Source organism: Gadus morhua, chromosome 14, assembly GCF_902167405.1.
Source record: "Gadus morhua chromosome 14, gadMor3.0, whole genome shotgun sequence".
Taxonomy (NCBI): domain Eukaryota; kingdom Metazoa; phylum Chordata; class Actinopteri; order Gadiformes; family Gadidae; genus Gadus; species Gadus morhua.
Window position 1 is genome coordinate 23620777 of NC_044061.1, and position 21004 is coordinate 23641780.

The 21004-nt window shown below is 44.5% G+C and overlaps 1 protein-coding gene across 2 annotated transcripts in view; it reads right to left on the reverse strand.

The window, feature by feature from the left end:
- The window catches only part of igdcc4 (immunoglobulin superfamily, DCC subclass, member 4), a 74129-nt gene that overhangs the window by 21933 nt on the left and 31192 nt on the right, over positions 1 to 21004 (reverse strand). For both annotated transcript variants that reach the window (XM_030377151.1, XM_030377150.1), the window contains exons 4-6: positions 9653 to 9786; positions 1518 to 1652; positions 11 to 163 (exon numbers count right to left, since the gene is read on the reverse strand). In XM_030377151.1, the coding sequence (XP_030233011.1) occupies positions 11 to 163; positions 1518 to 1652; positions 9653 to 9786 (422 nt within the window). The remainder of the gene's footprint in view (positions 1 to 10; positions 164 to 1517; positions 1653 to 9652; positions 9787 to 21004) is intronic.

Consider the following 21004-nt stretch of genomic DNA (forward strand, 5'->3'; position numbering starts at 1 on the left):
CGTGACTCACCCGAGACGTGAAGCTCCGCGGCGGCGATCACGAACTCTCTGGTCTTGGGTCTGTTGGCCCGGCAGACGTAAACACCTGCGTGTTGACGTCTCGTGTCTCTGATGATTAGGTTGGTTGCTACGACGACGAGGTCCGTGGAGATGGGTTTTCCGTCTGAGCAAAGAAAGGCGAAAAACTAAGAGCGAGAACCGCCTGAGAGATGACGTGCTGTAAAACAACGACATTTGTGTCGGCCTCCAGAATACCGTATTATTTCCTGTTTAGGGCTTGTTCGTCAGAATGCATCATCACCCCCCTCAACAATCGCTCCGACCCCCCCCCCCCCCCCCCCCCCCCCCCCCCGTCAACAATCGTAACGGGGGGGGGGCCCGCCTTGAACATCCTGCATACGGGCCCGTCGTTGCCTTGTTACGCCACTGGCTCTGCCACATTGAGAGCATTAAAGAGAGTTGTACTGTCCAACAATTTTTTTTTTAATAAACCATAACCTAAACATAGTGAGGCTTGTGTGTTGCCAATAGCCTCCCGTGAGAAACACAGGCGGTTTCGAACACCTTTTCAATAATGACAAGTCATTACACGATTAATAACTAAACAATGACCAAAATACACTAACGCAATAAATAACATTACAATGCTCCTATGCTACCAAAACCAATGGCGGTCTTTGCCCCGAACTTTCATTGAAATATTTTATGATATTTATTCTCATTCTTACAGCCGTGTTCCGGATTTGGCGAAAACACAGTTCCAATATTGTGAAGCCACACTTTCCCACTTTGAAAGGTAAGCACAAAGCCCCTTTCAGAGTGTGCACCGTGGCACCCTGATTCTGTGATACAGACGCTTTGTTTGCTATGGTAATAATGTCAAAACAATCAGACACCGCTGATCGGGGCGCTCCACATGCTGTGGCAGCAGCTCGACGCTTACCTCATCGTTCCACCTCGCAGCCAGAGCGACTCAGACTGAGCGCAGCGGAGGCGAGACATTTCTAATCTGCAAGGTCGCGCCGGCGTGATTTGCAGCACTTTTTCAGTACACTTGTTGTGATAAGTGGTAGGAGGCTGATGGAGAGAGCGACAGAGGATGACAAGGAAGAGAGAGAGAGAGACAGTGAGAGAGAGAGAGAGAGAGAGAGAGAGAGAGAGAGAGAGAGAGAGAGAGAGAGAGAGAGAGAGAGAGAGAGAGAGAGAGAGAAGAATGGAGGGAGAGAGAGCAAGACAAATTGAGGGAGATGGGGAAGAGAGAGAGAGAGAACAGAGTGGTGGAGGGAGAGGGAGAGTCAGAGGGGGAGGGAGACAGAGATAAACACCAAAGAAAAGGGTGAGAGAGAGAGACAGCGAGAGAGAGACAGAGACAGAGAGGAGAAGGGAGTGGTGGAGGGAGAGAGAGAGAAAGAGGGGGAGGCAGTGAGAGATAGACAGATATTGAGACCGAAGGAGAGGGTGAGACACAGAGAGAGAGCGAGACTGACAGACAGAGAGGGCCAGATGTCCAGCGTTACCTTGTCTGCTCCAGGACACCATTGGCTTGGGCTGGCCTTGAGCCATGCACTCCATCACCGCAGGACGTCCCAGCACCACAGTGGCGTTCTGCGGCCGCGCCACGATCACCACTTTTCTCAGGGCTTGTGTGGAATCTGTGTGTGCGTGGAAAAGCAGAAACGTGTCACTCAGCGTGTGCTGTCTTTCATTGTCTTTCATTGAATGACAATGACCGACATGACATCCTTTTAAGTGAGCTCAGACCACACGGTGTGGGTAGTCCTGTACACTGGCAAAGTGCTTAGCCAATCAGATGAAGGCCTTTCAGCCACTATGACTCCAAAGACAGGTGTTCCTGCTGTCCACAGGTGTAATCGCTGCACATCTAGAGTTGGAGCTACCTACAGTGAGGAGCTACATGTAGTGAGGGAGGAGCTACCTGCAGTGAGGGTGGAGCTACCTGTAGTGAGGGAGGAGCTACCTGTAGTGAGGGAGGAGCTACCTTTAGTGAGGGTGGAGCTTCCTGTAGTGAGGGCGGAGCTACCTGTAGTGAGGGCGGAGATACCTGTAGTGAGGGTGGAGCTACCTGTAGTGACCGGGCTGGATAGGTCATTATTCGAGGGGAGTTAGCTTAGCTCAAGGCCCTGAAAGAAGGCTAACTCTAGCCCCGACCCGCTCCTCGCTTCTCCCTCCGCGTGGTTCATTATGCTAATGGTTGCTCCGTGGCGCGGCCGGTAGAGTCTGTAAACACATCATAAATTAATCATTGGAATTACATGCACTGCCGCCATCGCCGTAGTTACGCAAGCCTCCCTTAAAGTGGGTCAGCCTGTCCCTGCTGGGCCCATAGCAGGGACACCACATTCAGGGGGTAGGAGGGGGGGGGCGATGTAAAGGTGATGCAGGGGGGGGCAAAGGAGAGAGAGAGAGAGAGAGAGAGAGAGAGAGCGAGAGAGAGAGAGAGAGAGAGAGAGAGAGAGAGAGAGAGAGAGAGAGTGACAGATATATATATCAGTGGCTCGTCCATAGAGGGCGCTGGGGCGCCGGCCTCCCTGTCTGTTTTTATTTTTTATTTGATATAATAATAATCACCAGAGGTGGGGGTAAGTCATCCATGTGCAAGTCACAAGCAAGTCTCAAGTCATCATAACCTTCAAGTCTCAAGCAAGTCCCAAGTCACTGTGGTGAGAATCAAGCAAGTCACAAGTCAAGTCATTGCTGAGGTCAAGCAAGTCACAAGTCAAGTCATACAAAAATCTGATGATCTAACCCAGTTTCCACATTTAAAAATCCGTAAAGAGAGTGGTTCATAAGTTGAGTTTTATTTCAACATTAACAATAACAATGTCTTAACAATAACAATAACTATTCAAAACATTCCAAAACCATTATGTGCATAGTTTGAAAATGTTTTATGATCATTACCTCCAACCTATGAACAGAATCAAATAGAACCTCTAGGTAGCTGTATACGAGAACAGTTCAAGTCAATCACTCAATCTCCCTACATGTTGTAGAATATTATTTGCAACACATGGCATCAGACATGAAAAAAATGAATATTTTAAAAGTAATATCACACATACTGTAGGAAGGGGAAATAGTAATACACAAGCCTGAAAGCTGGTAGCAATCTTGCTTCCTCGCAACATACATCGACTTACAATGCATTGCATTTGCAAAAAAAATTATTTGACAGTACTTTGTCACGGAGTTCTGAATGATGCGGTCACATTATCACCCCACCATGGCTGAACACACGTTCAACAGGTGCACTTGATGCAGGGACTGCCATAACTCTTACCTCCACCTTGAACAAAAAGACACTTACAACCACTGAGTTAGAAGTAGCCTACTGACATGAAAATTAAACAAGTTAATCATCTGTGGAATGGGCAGGGCTCGAAAAACTCCAGCCACTGATTTTCAGAACCACCGAGTGGCATTGGACAGTACGTCAATCAAACGGTCGTACTGCACTCCCCCTCCCCCGCTCCCCGCGCGTGACCTCTTCGTGCACGTGCACATACTCAAAGCTCGTGACCCAGAGCAAGCTTCTGTTTGTTGTTATCCTGCGGTAGCTAGTTTACTAGTTAATCCACATTTGGACCTAGCACTAGAATACAACCCTAAACTCCAACCTAGCTAGCCTGGCTCACTCTCAGGCATCTGTGTTCGCGCTCGTGTGTGATTGCGCGTCCATGTACTTGGAATGGGTGGAGTCAGAGTCAGCGTTGAAGGAGAGGGGGTAGGACCATTTGAGTTGCGTTTTTTCAAAATCTGCTGGCGTATCGCAAATCACATATCCAACCTTTAATCTAACTTTCAAAAAGTCATTTCGAGTCATCTGTCTCAAGTCTAAGTCAAGTCTCAAGTCATGAAGACCAAGTCAAAGTCAAGTCGAGTCTTTTATCAGTGTTAGTCAAGCAAGTCTCAAGTCGTCAAATTTGCGACTCGAGTCTGACTCGAGTCAAGTCATGTGACTCGAGTCCCCCATAATCACTCATTTTAAAAAAATAATCTGTTAATTACATGCTAATAATGATTTTACTTTAGAATTTGTTTAGAACTCTCCAGAATGATATTTGCATTCCGTTTCGCGTTCAACATTTACTGTTGGGTATAGCCTACAGACCAGTGGTCATCAACCTTTTTAATTGAAGGAGCAGGCAGTGAAAAGCTCTCTCCTGCTGGGCTATCATTAAAATCAAATACATAAAAATGTCACCAAAACTTGAAAGCCAACGGCAAGAATTAAATGAAAATTAAATGACCAAAATCGTGAGGACTAGGCTTGCGACACACACACACACACACACACACACACACACACACACACACACACACACACACACACACACACACACACACACACACACACACACACACACACACACACACACACACACACACACACACGGCGCTCGCGCAGTCGTAGCTCATTGGCGCCACCTAGTGATCATTATGTGCCAATGCACAGCCTCTCATTCAAATGACTTAGGGGCCATTTGACCCCTCTGTGGCGCTAGTAGTAAGTAAAAATGGCCCGGCGTTCCTAGTGTTAAATACACAATACACAGTGTGTTGGAATCATGTTAATGTGTATTTTAAGACATTTCAATTTGTGGAAAAAATTGCGGGGGGGGGGGGAATATAAAACAAATGTCTATCAACCAAAGCTTTCGCGACCCCCCTGCAGTACCTCCGCGGACCCCCTAGGGGTCGCGGACCCCCTGTTGAAGACCTCTGCTATAGACTGTCTTCCCGGGGCTCCAGTTTGTTCTGCCCAAATGTACTGGAATTTATGCCAATGGTTAATGGTTAAGCCCCCGGTTGCTATGCAAAAAAGTACATATTTTGCCAATAAGCGTCGTTGAATTGTATGGTTTGGGGCTCTGAAAATATCACCTCTAGTACCATAGATATACAGGGTTGCCAACTTTGGGACTTTGGCTGGAGTGAGACTCTAAAATATTAGTGTGAGCGGCTAATTTTTTGGACGACCCTTAACCCTAAAAAAATGTACTAACAAAATAGTCCTCGTTTAGTATAAAGCCTCATCTATGAAAAAAAGTTAAAGAATGGAAACGCTTTTTCAAAATGTACAATCTGGGCCACCTTGAATCATTTGGGGAATTTAAAAGTGCCACTCGCCCGATTCTAAAAGTATTCCAAGATATACCCTTGGCTAGGCTCTACCCCCTGTGAAAATCAACAAGATATACTATTTTGTATAGGCCAACGTCCCACCAATATTTATACCACTTGCTTACTCTCTATATGTCATTCATGGTTTTATTTTTATAATTTCTATTTTACTTTACATTTAATTCTTCATAATTCAGGCATTACAGAACTTTCATGGTCATAAATAAAAAATACGAACTGCAGTTTAATTTCTTTGTTTGTTCTTGAATTGACGTAGAATGGAGAAAAGGCTCATGGGATTGGGAAATGCGTTTATCCAATAAACAGATGGAGGTCAAGTCTATTTTCGGAAATGTAGGGGGATATATTAGTGGCCCCACGTCGAATGGTATGACCCAAGATACGTCAGACAGAGAAAGCACGCAAATTCGACGGTACCACCTTGTCATTTGTTTACCCAGGTGCCATGGCAAAACCATTGATACCTCTCATTGGCTGAATCTTTGAGAACGTTGTAGACTCAGTCGATATAAGGTGGCGGGGAGACGAAGCTCTGTTCGTTTGTATATTTTATTTACGTAACCATATTTTTGTTTTATGTTAAAAAAAAGAATCAAAGAACCAGTTCTTCTTGTTTTGGGGAACAAGTTCTTGTCGTTCACGTTCGGGATTCATTCGTTGTGAACGAATCGGTCGCGACCGACCCATCCCCAAACGCGCATCAGTGGGCTCCGACTCCGGCTCTGAACTCTCTCTGACCTTTTCAAACGCAACTTAGTATCATGTGCGTGGTTTTCAGCGAATCAACGATCAGAGAATACTGCCGTGATCACGTTGTAGGTAGGCAGATGATACAGCTGTTAGTCTGCTCCCGCAGAAAATGAACGGGAGAATTTTTTATTTTGGCGTGACATTTCTTGCGTGTGCGTGACAGCGTGAGATTGATGGTGAAAGCGTGAGAGTCACGCCAGGGGCGTGACTGTTGGCAACCCTGGATATATATAGAACGCTAGATGTCTTACGGCGGCGTCAAGATAGTCATCACAGGCGGCCATCTTACCACATCTTACAATGCTTCACTCCGGCCGTGTCTCATTGATCGAGTCAGTCCACCCATAGTCTATGGTGTGTGAGCGTGTGTCTGCACGTGTTTGTGTTTTTGTCATTTGCTTCGGACCATTTCTGGTGGAATCTGTGGTCAGTCAGTGATCTGCACAAACGCTAATACTCTTATCGCGCTGAAATCTTGACCGATTTACAAACGGTTTGGTTCTTACAAACATAATTAACGTGGATATAATCTTGTACCTATTTTAGAACTTTTTTTTTTTTTTTTAGAACCTAACATAATTATTCATAAGTTTGCAGTGTCATAACTAAATCTCTGACGTTTATAAGAAAACAAACCGTTTGAAAATCTGTTGAAAATCTAGCAAGTTATGGTTATTTTAAAAGTACATGCACCACTACCACACAATGTTAAGGGTGAGCAGCTGACTGTGCCAAGATGGCCGCCAGTGCGGACGTTCGACTCCATTGACCTGCAGCGCAGGCGGTGTTCTATATATATCTATGTCTAGTACGGCTTCTCTATGGGTTCCGGGAGGGTTCGCCCCAACGCACTTGCGTCATACGTAACTGAGAAAGAGAGGGAAGGAGCATCTTCGATCAAGTCACATACTTTACAGATCACGTCTGTACCGTGCAATTCCGTTGTGTCTTTGAAAGAAGTTCCTTTTAGTCGGCTATCAAATTCAGACAAATTGGCATTAAAACAATCAGGACCTCCAAGACCAAATGTACTAATTAAACAGGTTTCTACAAAGGGGAGCATGTCATACACCCGAGGAAATCCTAACCCTAACCCTAACAAATTGGTACGAGAGAAAAGGCTGTCTAGCAGGCTGTGAAGAAGCTAACGCAGTGTTCTGCTCCCCCTGCGTCCTCTTCCACCTTGACGGCCACATGGCCGACAGCACTGCACGGGTATTTCTATGTACCAATGTGATAACTTATTTTACTTTTGTAAGCCAATGCTTTCAAGGTCAGTCAATAAATACTTGTCTTAATATGCTGCCCCTGTCTTTATGTTGTTGCCGGACATATTTTCTCCTGTTGAGCTATTTTACATCATACAACATTAGATTCATGTAAATAATTAATTGTGGATTGCCCCACTTTCGTTAATGGAATTGGCTTCTAGTGGATACAATTAAGATCACTGGATGAGTTAATCATCTAACAACAAATTGAAACTGCTTAATGCACCTATTGAATTGGTCACCTTAATCATTATCAGAAAAATAGCCCCACCTAAGATTTTTTTCAGGAGCCGCCACTGATATATATACAGTAAATATATATATATAGAGAGAGAGAGAGAGAGAGAGAGAGAGAGAGAGAGAGAGAGAGAGAGAGAGAGAGAGAGAGACAAAGACAGAGAGAGACAGAGAGAAAGAGTAAGAGAGAGAGAGAGAGAAAGAGTAAGAGAGAGAGAGAATGAGGGGGGTGAACCCAGTGCCCCCAGCATCATTCTGTCAGAGCCTGGTGATGAGTGTTGATGCACTCTATACATAGAGCCCTACGATGGAGCAGAGCCGCCTGGTGATGCTATCGGATGTGACATTTACTTTATGGTGGCGATGAGAAAAATGTCATGGTTGTTTTCATTTGGGGTTTCCATGGCAGCGGAAAAAGAAGATATTCAGAGTAAAAGGAAAATTAAAATAAATTGGAAAGCACAAACTTCCTGCACGGCTGGCTGGAGGCTGAAAATCCATGCGTAGTGAAATATTTTTGCATGAATGTACATTATTTTGGCCTATACCGTATATTTGTAAGTGTGTGTGAGAGAGAGTGTGTGGAGGATACTAAATACATGTGATGCTTGACGTGTGTGCTTCTTTGAATGTGTGTGTTTGTGCTTCTGTGCATTTTTTTGTCCTTGTGTGTTCTGTTGTGTGTGAATGAACATGTACGTGTGTGTGTGTGTGTGTGTGTGTGTGTGTGTGTGTGTGTGTGTGTGTGTGTGTGTGTGTGTGTGTGTGTGTGTGTGTGTGTGTGTGTGTGTGTGTGTGTGTGTGTGTGTGTAAGGGCCTAGCATAGCCTTGTGCGCGGAGTGGTATAAAGTGTGAAGGAGAAAAACAAAGGGACAGCAGTAATTGAGTGCGTAGCTGTATTTAATGTACAGTGACAGTATATGTATCCTTATCTTCGTCATCCTAGCTTGCATTCAGATCAAATATAATTGTGAATGTGAATGATAGTGAGTGACTGGGTGTGTGTGTGTGTGTGTGTGTATATTAGCAAATGTGTGTGTGAGGGTTAATGAAGATCAGGTGAGTGGGTGCAAGCCCATGCCTGTCATGGACTGCATAAGCTATAAAAGAATAATAGCAATAAAAGTAATCAATCAAGTAATTACGCATTGGCCTACCTGTCATATTCCCTCGTGTGAAAGTATTTCCATTCTCCTTTGCTTTGTGCCCACATCTTAATTTCCACAAAAACTGAAAAGCCTTTTTAAGGGACCTGCTTCCATCGTCTCAAATCTCTCGTCAGCTGTCTTAATACATTGACATCAGAGTCCTTTTGTCTTTTGTTTCATTCCTCCATATTTTAAGTTATTAAATTCTGCCTTCTCTTACACAATGTGTTTTTCCTTCCGTTATTTAAATGCCCTCCTTCCCACTGTTTGAATGCCGTATTTAAGTGGACTGGTCTACCCAGGCAAGAGGAACTATGTGCTCCGGAATAAAGACACCTTTGTTATTAAGCTCAGACCACACAGTGTTGGCCGTCCTTTACACTGGCTAAGTGCTTAGCCAATCAGATGGAGGCCTTTCAGCCACTAAGAATCAAAAGACAGGAGTTCCTGCTGTCCACAGGTGTAATCGTTACACATCTTGAGGGACGAGCTACCTGCAGTGAGGGAGGAGCTACCTGTAGTGAGGGAGGAGCTACCTGTAGTGAGGGAGGAGCTACCTGTAGAGAGGGAGGAGCTACCTGTAGTGAGGGTGGAGCTACCTGTAGTGAGGGCGGAGCTACCTGTAGTGAGGGAGGAGCTACCTGTAGAGAGGGAGGGGCTACCTGTAGAGAGGGAGGGGCTACCTGTAGTGAGGGTGGAGCTACCTGTAGTGAGGGTGGAGCTACCTGTAGTGAGGGAGGAGCTACTTGTAGTGAGGGAGGAGCTACCTGTAGTGAGGGTGGAGCTACCTGTAGTGAGGGTGGAGCTACTTGTAGTGAGGGAGGAGCTACCTGTAGTGAGGGTGGAGCTACCTGCAGTGAGGGAGGAGCTATCTGTAGTGAGGGTGGAGCTACCTGTAGTGAGGGAGGAGCTACTTGTAGTGAGGGAGGAGCTACCTGTAGTGAGGGTGGAGCTACCTGTAGTGAGGGAGGAGCTACTTGTAGTGAGGGAGGAGCTACCTGTAGTGAGGGAGGAGCTACCTGGAGTGAGGGTTGGGCTACCTTTAGTGAGTGAAGGAGGTATCTGTGAGGTTGGAGCTACCTGTAGTGACGGTGAGGACTGCATCACCGCTGGGGCGACGCCCCACTGAGTTGGATGCCACGCAGCGGTACGGCCCCCCGTCGCCCTCGGTGACCTCCAAGATCTGCAGCACCCCATTGGGCAGGGACACAAACCTGAGGAGTGGGGGAGGTATAATGGGGGAGAGATGGGAGGGAAGGGGAGGGGGACACAAGGTGAGAGGGGCAAGTATAGTGTTAAGACCGACCAGGGGCCTCTAGGCTGTGTATTTTGATTTCTCTGTCTGAAAACCGCTGCTGTATCCTTCAAGGACTTGCTCCTCCATGCAGGGAGCAGGATAATGCTTTCAGATAGAAGGTAGGGAGAGAGAGACAGGTAGGGAGAGAGAGACAGGTAGGGAGAGAGAGACAGGTAGGGAGAGAGAGACAGGTAGGGAGAGAGGAAGTCGGCTCCGCTCCATCGTAGGGCTGTGTGTTTGTATGTGTGTGTTTGTGTGTGTGTCTATGTCTGTGTATCTGATGTGTTTTGTGTGTGTCCACCTCGTGCCTCTTTGTATTTATTAGTTTTTAAGTGGGCCTGCCCAGTTTGAGTGTGTGCCCGATTTAGCGGCAGATTCATTTGTTTTTCTTCTTTTTTGCTCAGATTGTGAACCGAGGACAGAGCGGGTCGGCCGCTGCTCTGGTCACGTCTTCAATCAGTGTCTCACAAATGGTAGGAACAGCCTACTGCTGGCTCACTCAGCGAGGAGCTGGTCTGTCTGTCTGCCTACTCCTGGCTCACTTAGCAATGTGCTAAGTAGTGTGTGCGTCTGTTGGGTATGTCTTTGTATGTGTGTGTGTGTGTGTCTTTGTGTGTGAGTTGTGGATATGTCTTTGTGTATTTGTGTGTGTGTGTGTGTGCGTTTTAGGTATGTATTTGTGTGTGTGTGTGTGTGTGTGTGTGTGTATATGTGTGTGTGTGTGTGTGTGTGTGTATGCGTGTGTGTGTGTGTGTGTTCTTACAACCCAGTCGCCAAGAAAAAACGTTGACGGTGTACGTTTCCATGAACACTGGATACGTAGCATTTCAACGTAAAAAATAGCGTGTTATACCTACAGTATCCACGCGTGCCGCTGTGGAGGCGGGTTTCGGGGTTTGGGTTTCACGGCTTTCGCGGCAAATTGTGGACACGATTGTTTAGGGGGGGGGGGGGGGGAGGTAGACTGTTGTTGACCGGGGAGGGGGGGGGGGGGGAGACACGTTTTTTGAGGGGGGGGACGACGACACGTTTGTTGATGGGGGGGGGGGGGGAGACACGTTTGTAGGGGGGGCTTGCTCGACAACGAGAGTTGGATTTTATTGAACGCTCAACAACGAGAGTTGGTTTTTATTGAACAAGACTTCAACACGGAACAGCTGCACGAAACGATGGTCACGTCACTCTCGGTGACGGTGTCGACAACAATGAACACACAAACAATGTTAATAGAACAACACACAACCACATAACATCCCGAACCCATTAACCCCACTTAATCCTAACAACAAAACAAGTTAACAAAAGCCCCATTTGTCAACTGACAACCCCAATTCCCAGAATCCCCCGCGGCTCCGGAACACGGCGTAGCCTATATTAATCTTTATTATCTGAATGGGAAATGCAATATTTTAGGAGAGATACACCATTAAACGCGTTTCTAATGACATTTCTAGCGAGAAATGTACATTTTCCTTACATAATCTTCAGTCAGTGAATGTGTATGATCTTTATTAATCTTTATTATCTGAATGGGAAATGCAAAATTTTAGGACCGATTCACCGTTAAACGTGTTTCTAATAACATTTCTAGCGAGAAACATACTTTTTACTTGCATAATCTTCAGTCAGTGATTATGTCTGATCTTTAGTTTTATAGTTATTAGGATTTGATCGGCTCACTCGCATGTTTCAACGACGTCAGGTTGTTAGGAATAGGGACACTGCTTTCGCTAAACTAGCAGCTCACGTGCTTCCTGCGTTTTTGTTATTAAACTGTTACTTTATGTAACTTTTAATGATATCATCTTGTTAGAAACACGTATATCTGAGAGCCAACCCAGTCGCCAAAAGCATACGTTGACAGTGTACGTTTCGTGAACACTGGATTACGTCGCATTTCAACATAAAATAGCGTGTTATACACACACGCACGCACACACACACAAGCACACACACGCACACGCACGCACAGACACACACAGACACAGACACACACACACACACGCACACGGTGCATTTCGCTGCTAAAACAACAACAGAATTCCCTCAAATATTATTAATAAAGAACCGTTTTCCAAAGAACGAAATGTAAACCAAGGCATTCTGAATGGGAGTGTTTCTCAGATTTTTCCATGCTACACAGAACGAAATCTAAACCCATGCAAATAAAGACTTCATGGTCATAATAATTTAAATATCATTAATCTCCTGAGTGTGTTGGGTGGTATTCTATTTTTTTCAACGGGGCTGCATCCAGTCACTTGACCGTCATGGTTGCTATGGTGGTTGCTATCGACCGCCCCCTCTAATCCTTACATGGCTCTAAAAACCACGCGGCAAAGGAGCTGCCGTCAATTGTGTTGTTTTTGTCGTAAACTGGGGTCCGACGGTTAAAAAATAGACAGATATTCCGAGGTATCCTTAAAAGGCAGCTTGGATGTTTTTATTTTCTGCAGTTTAGACTTCTTCTATAACCTATTTTTGAAAGCAAAACACCAAGTTCATTGATTTAACGAGGCAGGGTTATTTGAAACAATTTATTCAATAAATATTTGTGAGAGGTCATCCCTTCTCCTGAGTTTGCTTCCTATTTATGTCTAGTGTACACCCCTACTGTCCAAAAGCATCCCCCCCCCCCTCCCCATATGGATTTGGAGAGTTGTTGCCACGTCCCAGTGGTGGAAGTATCATATAATATGAAAGAGGGCATTCAATTATACTACAATGATCAATTAGGAGGCCGAAGCCCTAAAGGAAGTGATGCAATAGGTGACTGAGGCGAGAACATTTAAGTAAACTGTACCTTGGGGTCTCTTATATATCAAAGGGGGTTTCAAAGGACGCATATACGCTTCAACCTGTGGCTCCAGCCCTACAGGAAATGACTCAGCAAGTGCTCCATCTCGTTGCACCTGCACCCAGCGGCTCGCTTGCAAGATTTTGGCCTGAAGTTCTTCCCAGACCTATACCCTAACAGTCCAACATGCATATCTGAGAATCAGGCCTCTCTTCAATAATGACAAAATGTTATGAGAGAAATACAGATTCACTTTTTGTTATCTCATAAGCGGCGTGGTGCCGGCTCCTTTTGACCTTTTGACCCCAGACTTCAAAGACGTGGCCACAGGCCAGCTGTACACACATTAAGCCACAAATGTACACCTCCATCCCGCAAAGAATGGGGCCTAGAAACTAACCTCTGTCTTATGTACAGTGACTGTACTGTTGGAGGTCACGCCCCTTTTCCGGCCTTTTCGAGATAGCTAGGGATGCTAAAATGTTTACACACATTTCCCGGGGCCCCGAGAACGACATATCCAAGATTTGTAGTTCTAGCCCATAGAGAAAAAAAGTTTGCCCAAATGGACTGTCATTTGGACAAAGCCCCTTCAGAAGTGTTGCCTACGAGACCTAATGGTTCAGAATGTGGTGGAAAAACAGTTTTTGAGATAGGAAGGTCCTACCGCCCTGAAATTTGAATATCATATTCTAGGGCCTAACTGGGACCCCCGCACCGAAACTTGGCCCGGTCGGACCCCGAGTGCAGGAAGGGGGGGCCTGGAATTTCATAATCTTCGCTCGGTGAATGTAAAGGATGTTTGGTCGGATGTTATGACGAAGAATCATAATGTGAATGGGAATATTCTATTAATGTCTTGATATCATCTTTCGTCTCAACACTTCTGCTGCAGCCGCTTAAAGTCTCACTCCGAGAACCTTAAAATATGAATCAATCCATTAGAAGTATGAAAATATCTTCCCGGTCGTGCAACAGGGCAAACAAGGTGTCCTTTGACATCTACGTTTCGAGACGATTGCAACAGTGCCACACATGATCATATTTGAATATGTTTCGGGGTAGTAATTAGCTGTCGATTTTGGAGGCCTTTAGCAATAATGACCAGCTATAGATTTGCTTCCCGATGGAGATTTTTGACAAATTACATGTTAATTAGCATCTACACGTTAAGCGTTAACACGTTGAGTCCAATGAGATCAAGCTCGCCCTCTTGCTACACCGAGATCATGTCCTAGACCTAGTTGTACCATGTAAAATATATGTTACCATTAGCTAGAGTGTCATGCTTGGTGTCATTGGACTCAGCTCAACGTGTAGATGCTAAATAACATGTCATTTGTCACAAATTTTTATCGGGAAGCAAATCAATAGCTGCTCATTATTGATTAAGGCCTCCAATTTCGACAGCTAATTACTACCATTAAACATGTTCGAATATGCTCATGTGTGGCACCGTTGCAATCGCCTGGAAGCGTAGATGTTGAAGGACACCTTGTTCGTCCTCCTACGCCACCGGGAAGATATTTATATGCTTCTGATTGACTAATGAATTGATTCAGCTATTCCCCCAGAAGTCTGGGGTCTAAAGGTCAAAAGGAGACGGCACCAGCCCCGTTGAAAAAAATAGAATACCACCCAACACACTCAGGAGATTAATGATATTTAAATTATTATGACCATGAAGTCTTTATATGCATGGGTTTACATTTCGTTCTGTGTAGCATGGAAAAATCGGAGAAACACTCCCATTCAGAATGCATTGGTTTACATTTCGTTCTTTGGAAAACGGTTCTTTAGTAATAATATTTGAGGGAATTCTGTTGTTGTTTTAGCAGCGAAATGCACCTTGTGCGTGTGTGTGTGTGTGTCTGTCTCTGTGTGTGTCTGTGCGTGCGTGTGCGTGTGTGTGCTTGTGTGTGTGTGCGTGCGTGTGTGTGTATAACACGCTATTTTATGTTGAAATGCGACGTAATCCAGTGTTCACGAAACGTACACTGTCAACGTATGCTTTTGGCGACTGGGTTGGCTCTCAGATATACGTGTTTCTAACAAGATGATATCATTAAAAGTTACATAAAGTAACAGTTTAATAACACAAACGCAGGAAGCACGTGAGCTGCTAGTTTAGAGAAAGCAGCGTCCCTATTCCTAACAACCTGACGTCGTTGAAACATGCGAGCGAGCCGATCAAATCCTAATAACTATAAAACTAAAGATCAGACACAATCACTGACTGAAGATTATGCAAGTAAAAAGTATATTTCTCGCTAGAAATGTTATTAGAAACACGTTTAACGGTGAATCGGTCCTAAAATATTGCATTTCCCATTCAGATAATAAAGATTAATAAAGATCATACACATTCACTGACTGAAGATTATGTAAGGAAAATGTACATTTCTCGCTAGAAATGTCATTAGAAACGCGTTTAATGGTGTATCTCTCCTAAAATATTGCATTTCCCATTCAGATAATAAAGATTAATATAGGCTACACCGTGTTCCGGAGCCGCGGGGGATTCTGGGAATTGGGGTTGTCAGTTGACAAAAGGGGCTTTTGTTAACTTGTTTTGTTGTTAGGATTAAGTGGGGTTAATGGGTTCGGGATGTTATGTGGTTGTGTGTTGTTCTATTAACATTGTTTGTGTGTTCATTGTTGTCGACACCGTCACCGAGAATGACGTGACCATCGTTTCGTGCAGCTGTTCCGTGTTGAAGTCTTGTTCAATAAAAACCAACTCTCGTTGTCGAGCGTTCAATAAAAACCAACTCTCGTTGTCGAGCGTGCCCCCCCCCCCTACAAACGTGTCTCCCCCCCCCCTCAACAAACGTGTCGCACCCCCCCCCCCCCACCCCCCTACAATCGTGTCGTCGTCGTCCCCCTCAACATACGTGTCTCCCCCCTCCCCCAAACCCCGAAACCCGCCTCCACAGCGGCACGCGTGGATGCTGTAGGTATAACACGCTACTTTTTACGTTGAAATGCTACGTATCCAGTGTTCATGGAAACGTACACCGTCAACGTTTTTTCTTGGCGACTGGGTTGGTTCTTAGCAACGTCGGAATAAAAGGAAGAATGATGACATGTGGACAATGCTAACAAGCAAAATACCTCCTCTTATTATATAGAAAGTCTGTGAATGGTATTGAAAATAATATCATTGTGTTACTGAGGTGTCGGTATGAAGCAGCAAGATATTGGCTCATCGCAGAGCCCCCCCAGAGGGTTTGGTTGAGAAGATTCATGCTCCGAGCCATTTTATATGCTGCTTTTTCAGAAATCTCACTGCAGAATTCACAGCTGTAGAAATACTTCTTGGTTGGACATGTTTACAATCAGACTCATAAAAACCCAGCAAGGGGAGCAAGCTACATGCTGCGGCTTCCAAGCTCCCTGCTAATGCAAAAACTGCTTATTCCATTACAAGAATTGACTCACACAGAGTCCTGTTGGTATGTTGAACGCCTGCAGGTTGGTGTATAAGCATGTCCCCGATACACGCACTTATGTGCACTTACGTGCACAAACACGCAAACACACACACGCAAACACACACACACACACACACACACACACACACACACACACACACACACACACACACACACACACACACACACACACACACACACACACCATAATCCACTTTATTGTTAAGAATGATTTATTGTGTTGTTCTTGTCCCGGCTGGAACAACATCAACGTGTCATGTTAAAAATGAGAAGACAAGATAACACTAATGATTACAACATGTATTGCAATACTTGTGATGAAAACAGATGAAATCACCACTTTTTATGTTGTGTGTGCAAGGCTTCGGATAAACCCTATTCTATCACAAATCTACGTCCGACAGAATTAAATGTGTTCTGCATCCCGGACAATAACTGAAGGTCTGGGCCCAAAACAAGGTCTCAAGGTTTATTTAATTTTAAACGCAGGCCGGTCTGTCTGGAAGGTACCCCGATTCCAAGAGGAAAATTAGGTTGTGAAATAAATAACTATGGCCGAATTTCCTTCTTGTGTTTCATGATTCATTATTGATCTAGGGAAATATGTTTGAGAAGCCCCCTGTGGTTGAAAACCACCTAGACTCTGTATATGAACGGACCTCCAGAAATGATGAAACTACAAGCAACATTTGATTTTATCGACTCCAAGCGATCATCATAGGGATAGCAGGGAACGTATCCACCATAGCGATCCGTCTCAGCGGACTTGGAGAGGCGTGGTACAGTGTTGTGTTGTAGCAGTAACAGCCTAGAAATCGTTATTTGATTAGGTTATGGATGCCTGCATTGCAGCTTGTTTTCACCAATATTATCGGTTAATAATATATGATTCTTCCACCAAAAAAGATGTTCCTCCTTTCAAGGCCCTGACAAGTCCTCAGACGTCGCTATCGAACCATAGCCGAAATCGAGGACACAAAAATACACACACATACCAACCCACCCCCCCACCCCCCCCTCCCCCCCCCCCACACACACACACACACACACACACACACAACCCCCCACTCCTCCTTGAAATGCTCATGGTTCCTACAGCTATCTTAACTCCTCTTGACAGGAACATTAAGTCTGCTTTCAAATGAACACCCTTGCCCAGTTGACTCCACTCGCTCCACAGCACTGCTAAGGCGCTCCACAGCGCTCACGCTCACACATCCACTCCCGCCTCGGCTGGGATTACTCATAACAAAGACAGTTAGATGTAGCCAAACAGGAGTTTAAACCCCTCTGCCCTGTATACTGCCCGGGCCAGGGACATCCATAGGCTGATTCATGTCTATTTGAGCGGCTTTTCTCTGCTGCCATGCCAACCGTCGCAGTGAGGGGGGCCGTGCTGAATTTCCAGATCAATAAACGATAAGTCCTTGACTTTCTAGACTGATAGATTTATACGCCGACAACGGTTGATGAACACAGTTTCACTAGAGCCTACAAAGAATACAGAATACTGAAAACCTGTAACTCAGTAACCTGTGTGTGTCCTCTTATGAGCATCGTTTTATTCATCCCAGTCCACCGACCTTCTAAACCTGATCGCTCCTCCGTTTCTGAACAGCTCACAGCTTGTTCGGCTTTCATAGTCTTTTAATTTAATTTTACGTCCTCGCGGGCCCCCTCATAACAAAGGATGGCGAACTGTCGCCCCAAATCCACGATGGCTCCCTCTCACCCCGGCGTCATTAGCTCAGCTACAGCTAGCGCATTCGCACACGTAGCACGTCTCGCCTTTCAGCCGCTCCAACTCTCTTTGTTTGACACAGTGAACTTGTTTAATGCCGGCCAAATTTGGAGCATTCCGTTGCACCGTGAAATACTTTCAGAAAATAACCTATTAAAGAAAAAATAGCCTGTTCAATAATGGGGTCAGAATTATCAAATAACTCATACTAACTCATAACATTCCAGAATAAGTCAAAGTAAAATTCTCTGAAAAGTCAAATTCATGGTCTCCTTCCTTTCTCTGCCCAAATACGTTACAATTGGCTGTTGTTCGGTGGGAGGGGCTTAGGCCTGGGGGTTTGTGTTGCGACCTTTCAAATTCTTGTTGGTAAGCTGAATTTCCTTTTCATCTTGCCAACTAATCCTTTAATAGGGTACTGGCGTGCCTTGGAACCTGAAGCTGAATATTCAGATTACATTAACTTTCCTCTAAAGAGTTTCCTCGGATGTATGTATTCAGCCTTTTATCAATCATAACACTAACCCTAATTATCCCCCCCAGGCCAGAGCCTGAATCGTAGGAGTCCTCTTTGACTGAGGCTTGCGTTTTCAGCCCCCATGCAAAAGCTGTCTGCCAATACCGTTTCCACAAAGTGACAGAGCTACATTCGCTCCAAAACATGACACCGATCGCCCCTAAGAGCGTATTTCACTGAAACTACCCGGTTACCTAGTGTCATGTCTGCATTTGAATTGGAACAATGATTCGCTATGTCAAACCTTTCTTTTCAAATGTAAATAAATGACATGAAAATACATATTTCCCGTCTCTTATCTCAGCTGATGATTTGACGACAGTCATACGTGTGTTTATCCTGTTGGAGAGGTGATGCTGCACCATCTCGAGGTCCAGCAGGGGTCCTTCAGGACCCCTACAAGTCAAGTCAAGTTTATTTATATAGCACATTTAGAAACAACAATAGTTGACCAAAGTGCTGTACAATGCAAAACAACAAAAAGCCACAGCAAAGGCTCTGTCACCTTTTGTCTTTAGTCTGCAGACTCTGCACATAGGTACATCCAGCAGCACCTGCCGAGCTGACCGTAATACTCTAACTGGAGCATGAATGAAGAGCAACTCTGACATATATTAAGGTGTCAGCCCATGTAAAGATTTAAAAGCAAACAACATAATTTTGAACTTGATTCTAAAAACTACAGAAAGCCAGTGAGGAGAGGCCAGAACAGGGGTAATGTGATCATATCGCCTTTTCCCAGTTAGGAGACGTGCAGCAGCATTTTGTACCAGCTGCAGGCGACGGAGCAGACATAGGTCCACACCAAAATAGAGAGAATTGCAGTAATCTAAACGGGACATAATAAACAAGTGAATGACTCCCTCAAAGTCCTTTTGAGGGAGATAAGGCTTAACTTTAGCTAGGAGTCTCAGCTGGAAGAAACTTGTCTTGACGGCTAAGCTTATTTGCTTATCAAATTTAAAACCAGTCAAAAATAACTCAGAGGTTTCTAACAAAAGGGCGGCTGTAGGAGGCAGGGGGACCAAGGACACTGTCGATGTCATCTAGTAGTTCAGATTTACCGAAAACAATAATCTCAGTTTTCTTATTGTTTAGTGTTAGGAAATTAAGTTCAATCCATGTTTTTACATCTTTCAGACAATTTAACAATGCATTTGTGGAATCCTTATTTGATTTTAAAGGCAGGTAGACTTGCAAGTCATCTGTGAAACAATGGAAAGAAATGTTGTCTTTTTCAAAAATGGAACCTAGTGGAAGCAAATATAAAGCAAAAAGAATTGGAGCTAAAATAGAGCCATGAGGGATTCCACAGGCTAACAGGGATGCAGCTGAGGAGTACTGGCCTAGGTGAACAGAGAAAGTTCTCTCTGACAGATACGACTTGAACCATTTTTGGACATTTCCAGTGATACCAACACACAGTTCCAGGTGGGATAAAAGAATCTGGTGATGAACTGTGACTGATGTACCAGTACCAGCGCGAAGTGGTCCTAGTTATTTTTTATTGATCACAGTCTTTAAGGGCTCCATAGGACTGCTTTAATCGTGTTTCTTGATGATACGATTTTCATGCAAATCTACTTGTACAATTCAAGAAAATGCTGCTATTTTCCTTCAGTGCTTGTACCTTTGTCTTTGTTGCTATAACTGTACGGTGTCATACTTTATTGAAATATGCATGTGGATTAAAGTGAGTTTGCCTGATTCTGAACAGGGACTTGTAGCTTGTTCAAGAACACTCCATAGTAGCTAATGTACACTCTCGTCAAGATGGCTTTAATAGCCCCTGTTGAAGATGCTTTTCATTTTCAATTACTTTTCTTTGATTTATTTCAGAGGTATTATTATTTTCTACTTTTCGGACTTGGAAGAAGTGAGGTATAAGTATGTTTTCATAAGCATTTAATTACATGAAAATACGTTTTTTTTTGTTTTCGTTCTCTAAGAATGAGCCCTTTATATCAACATAGGGAGTGGGTCCTCTATCACAGAGCCCACCATGTTGCAACGCCATGTTCCTACAGTTGGCCAGAATGGACAAACACGAAGAAGAACGCCATTTTTTTCTAATATGATTAAACGCTATTTTATCATAATCGCTTTTTTCTTAACTAAGACCTTTAGTTTAACAGATTAAATAACAAAATACAATCTTGGAACCTTTTAAGGAACCTAATTACTTGACCCTTGGCCTACTTGATGCTGTTGTAGATGATGGCATCCTTATGGAGATACAAACTGGCAGCTTCATGCCAGTACAGGCCACCGTAGCTTCTACTAAACCGTTGGATGGCAAGGGTAAGGGGAGGTGAGGGCAGAGGTGATGGCAACCTCACTGCTTGCTGTCACTTAATCCTACACACTGATTTGTAATTCAGTAAAATTTCTAAGGAAGAGTGTGTTGAATCAGGGTCGAACGGCAGGAAACTCCGGAGGCACACAGAGGTCTAGGGACATGAACAAACGTAGAGAGCAAAACATGCAATGACACAAATGCAATAAAGCAAACAACACACAACAACATGGATAAACACAATGTCTCAGTGTGGAAACTCAAAGCAGCTCCAAAAATACAGGAAAACATAATCTGGTGTTACAATCTACAAGGCACCTTGAGGCAAA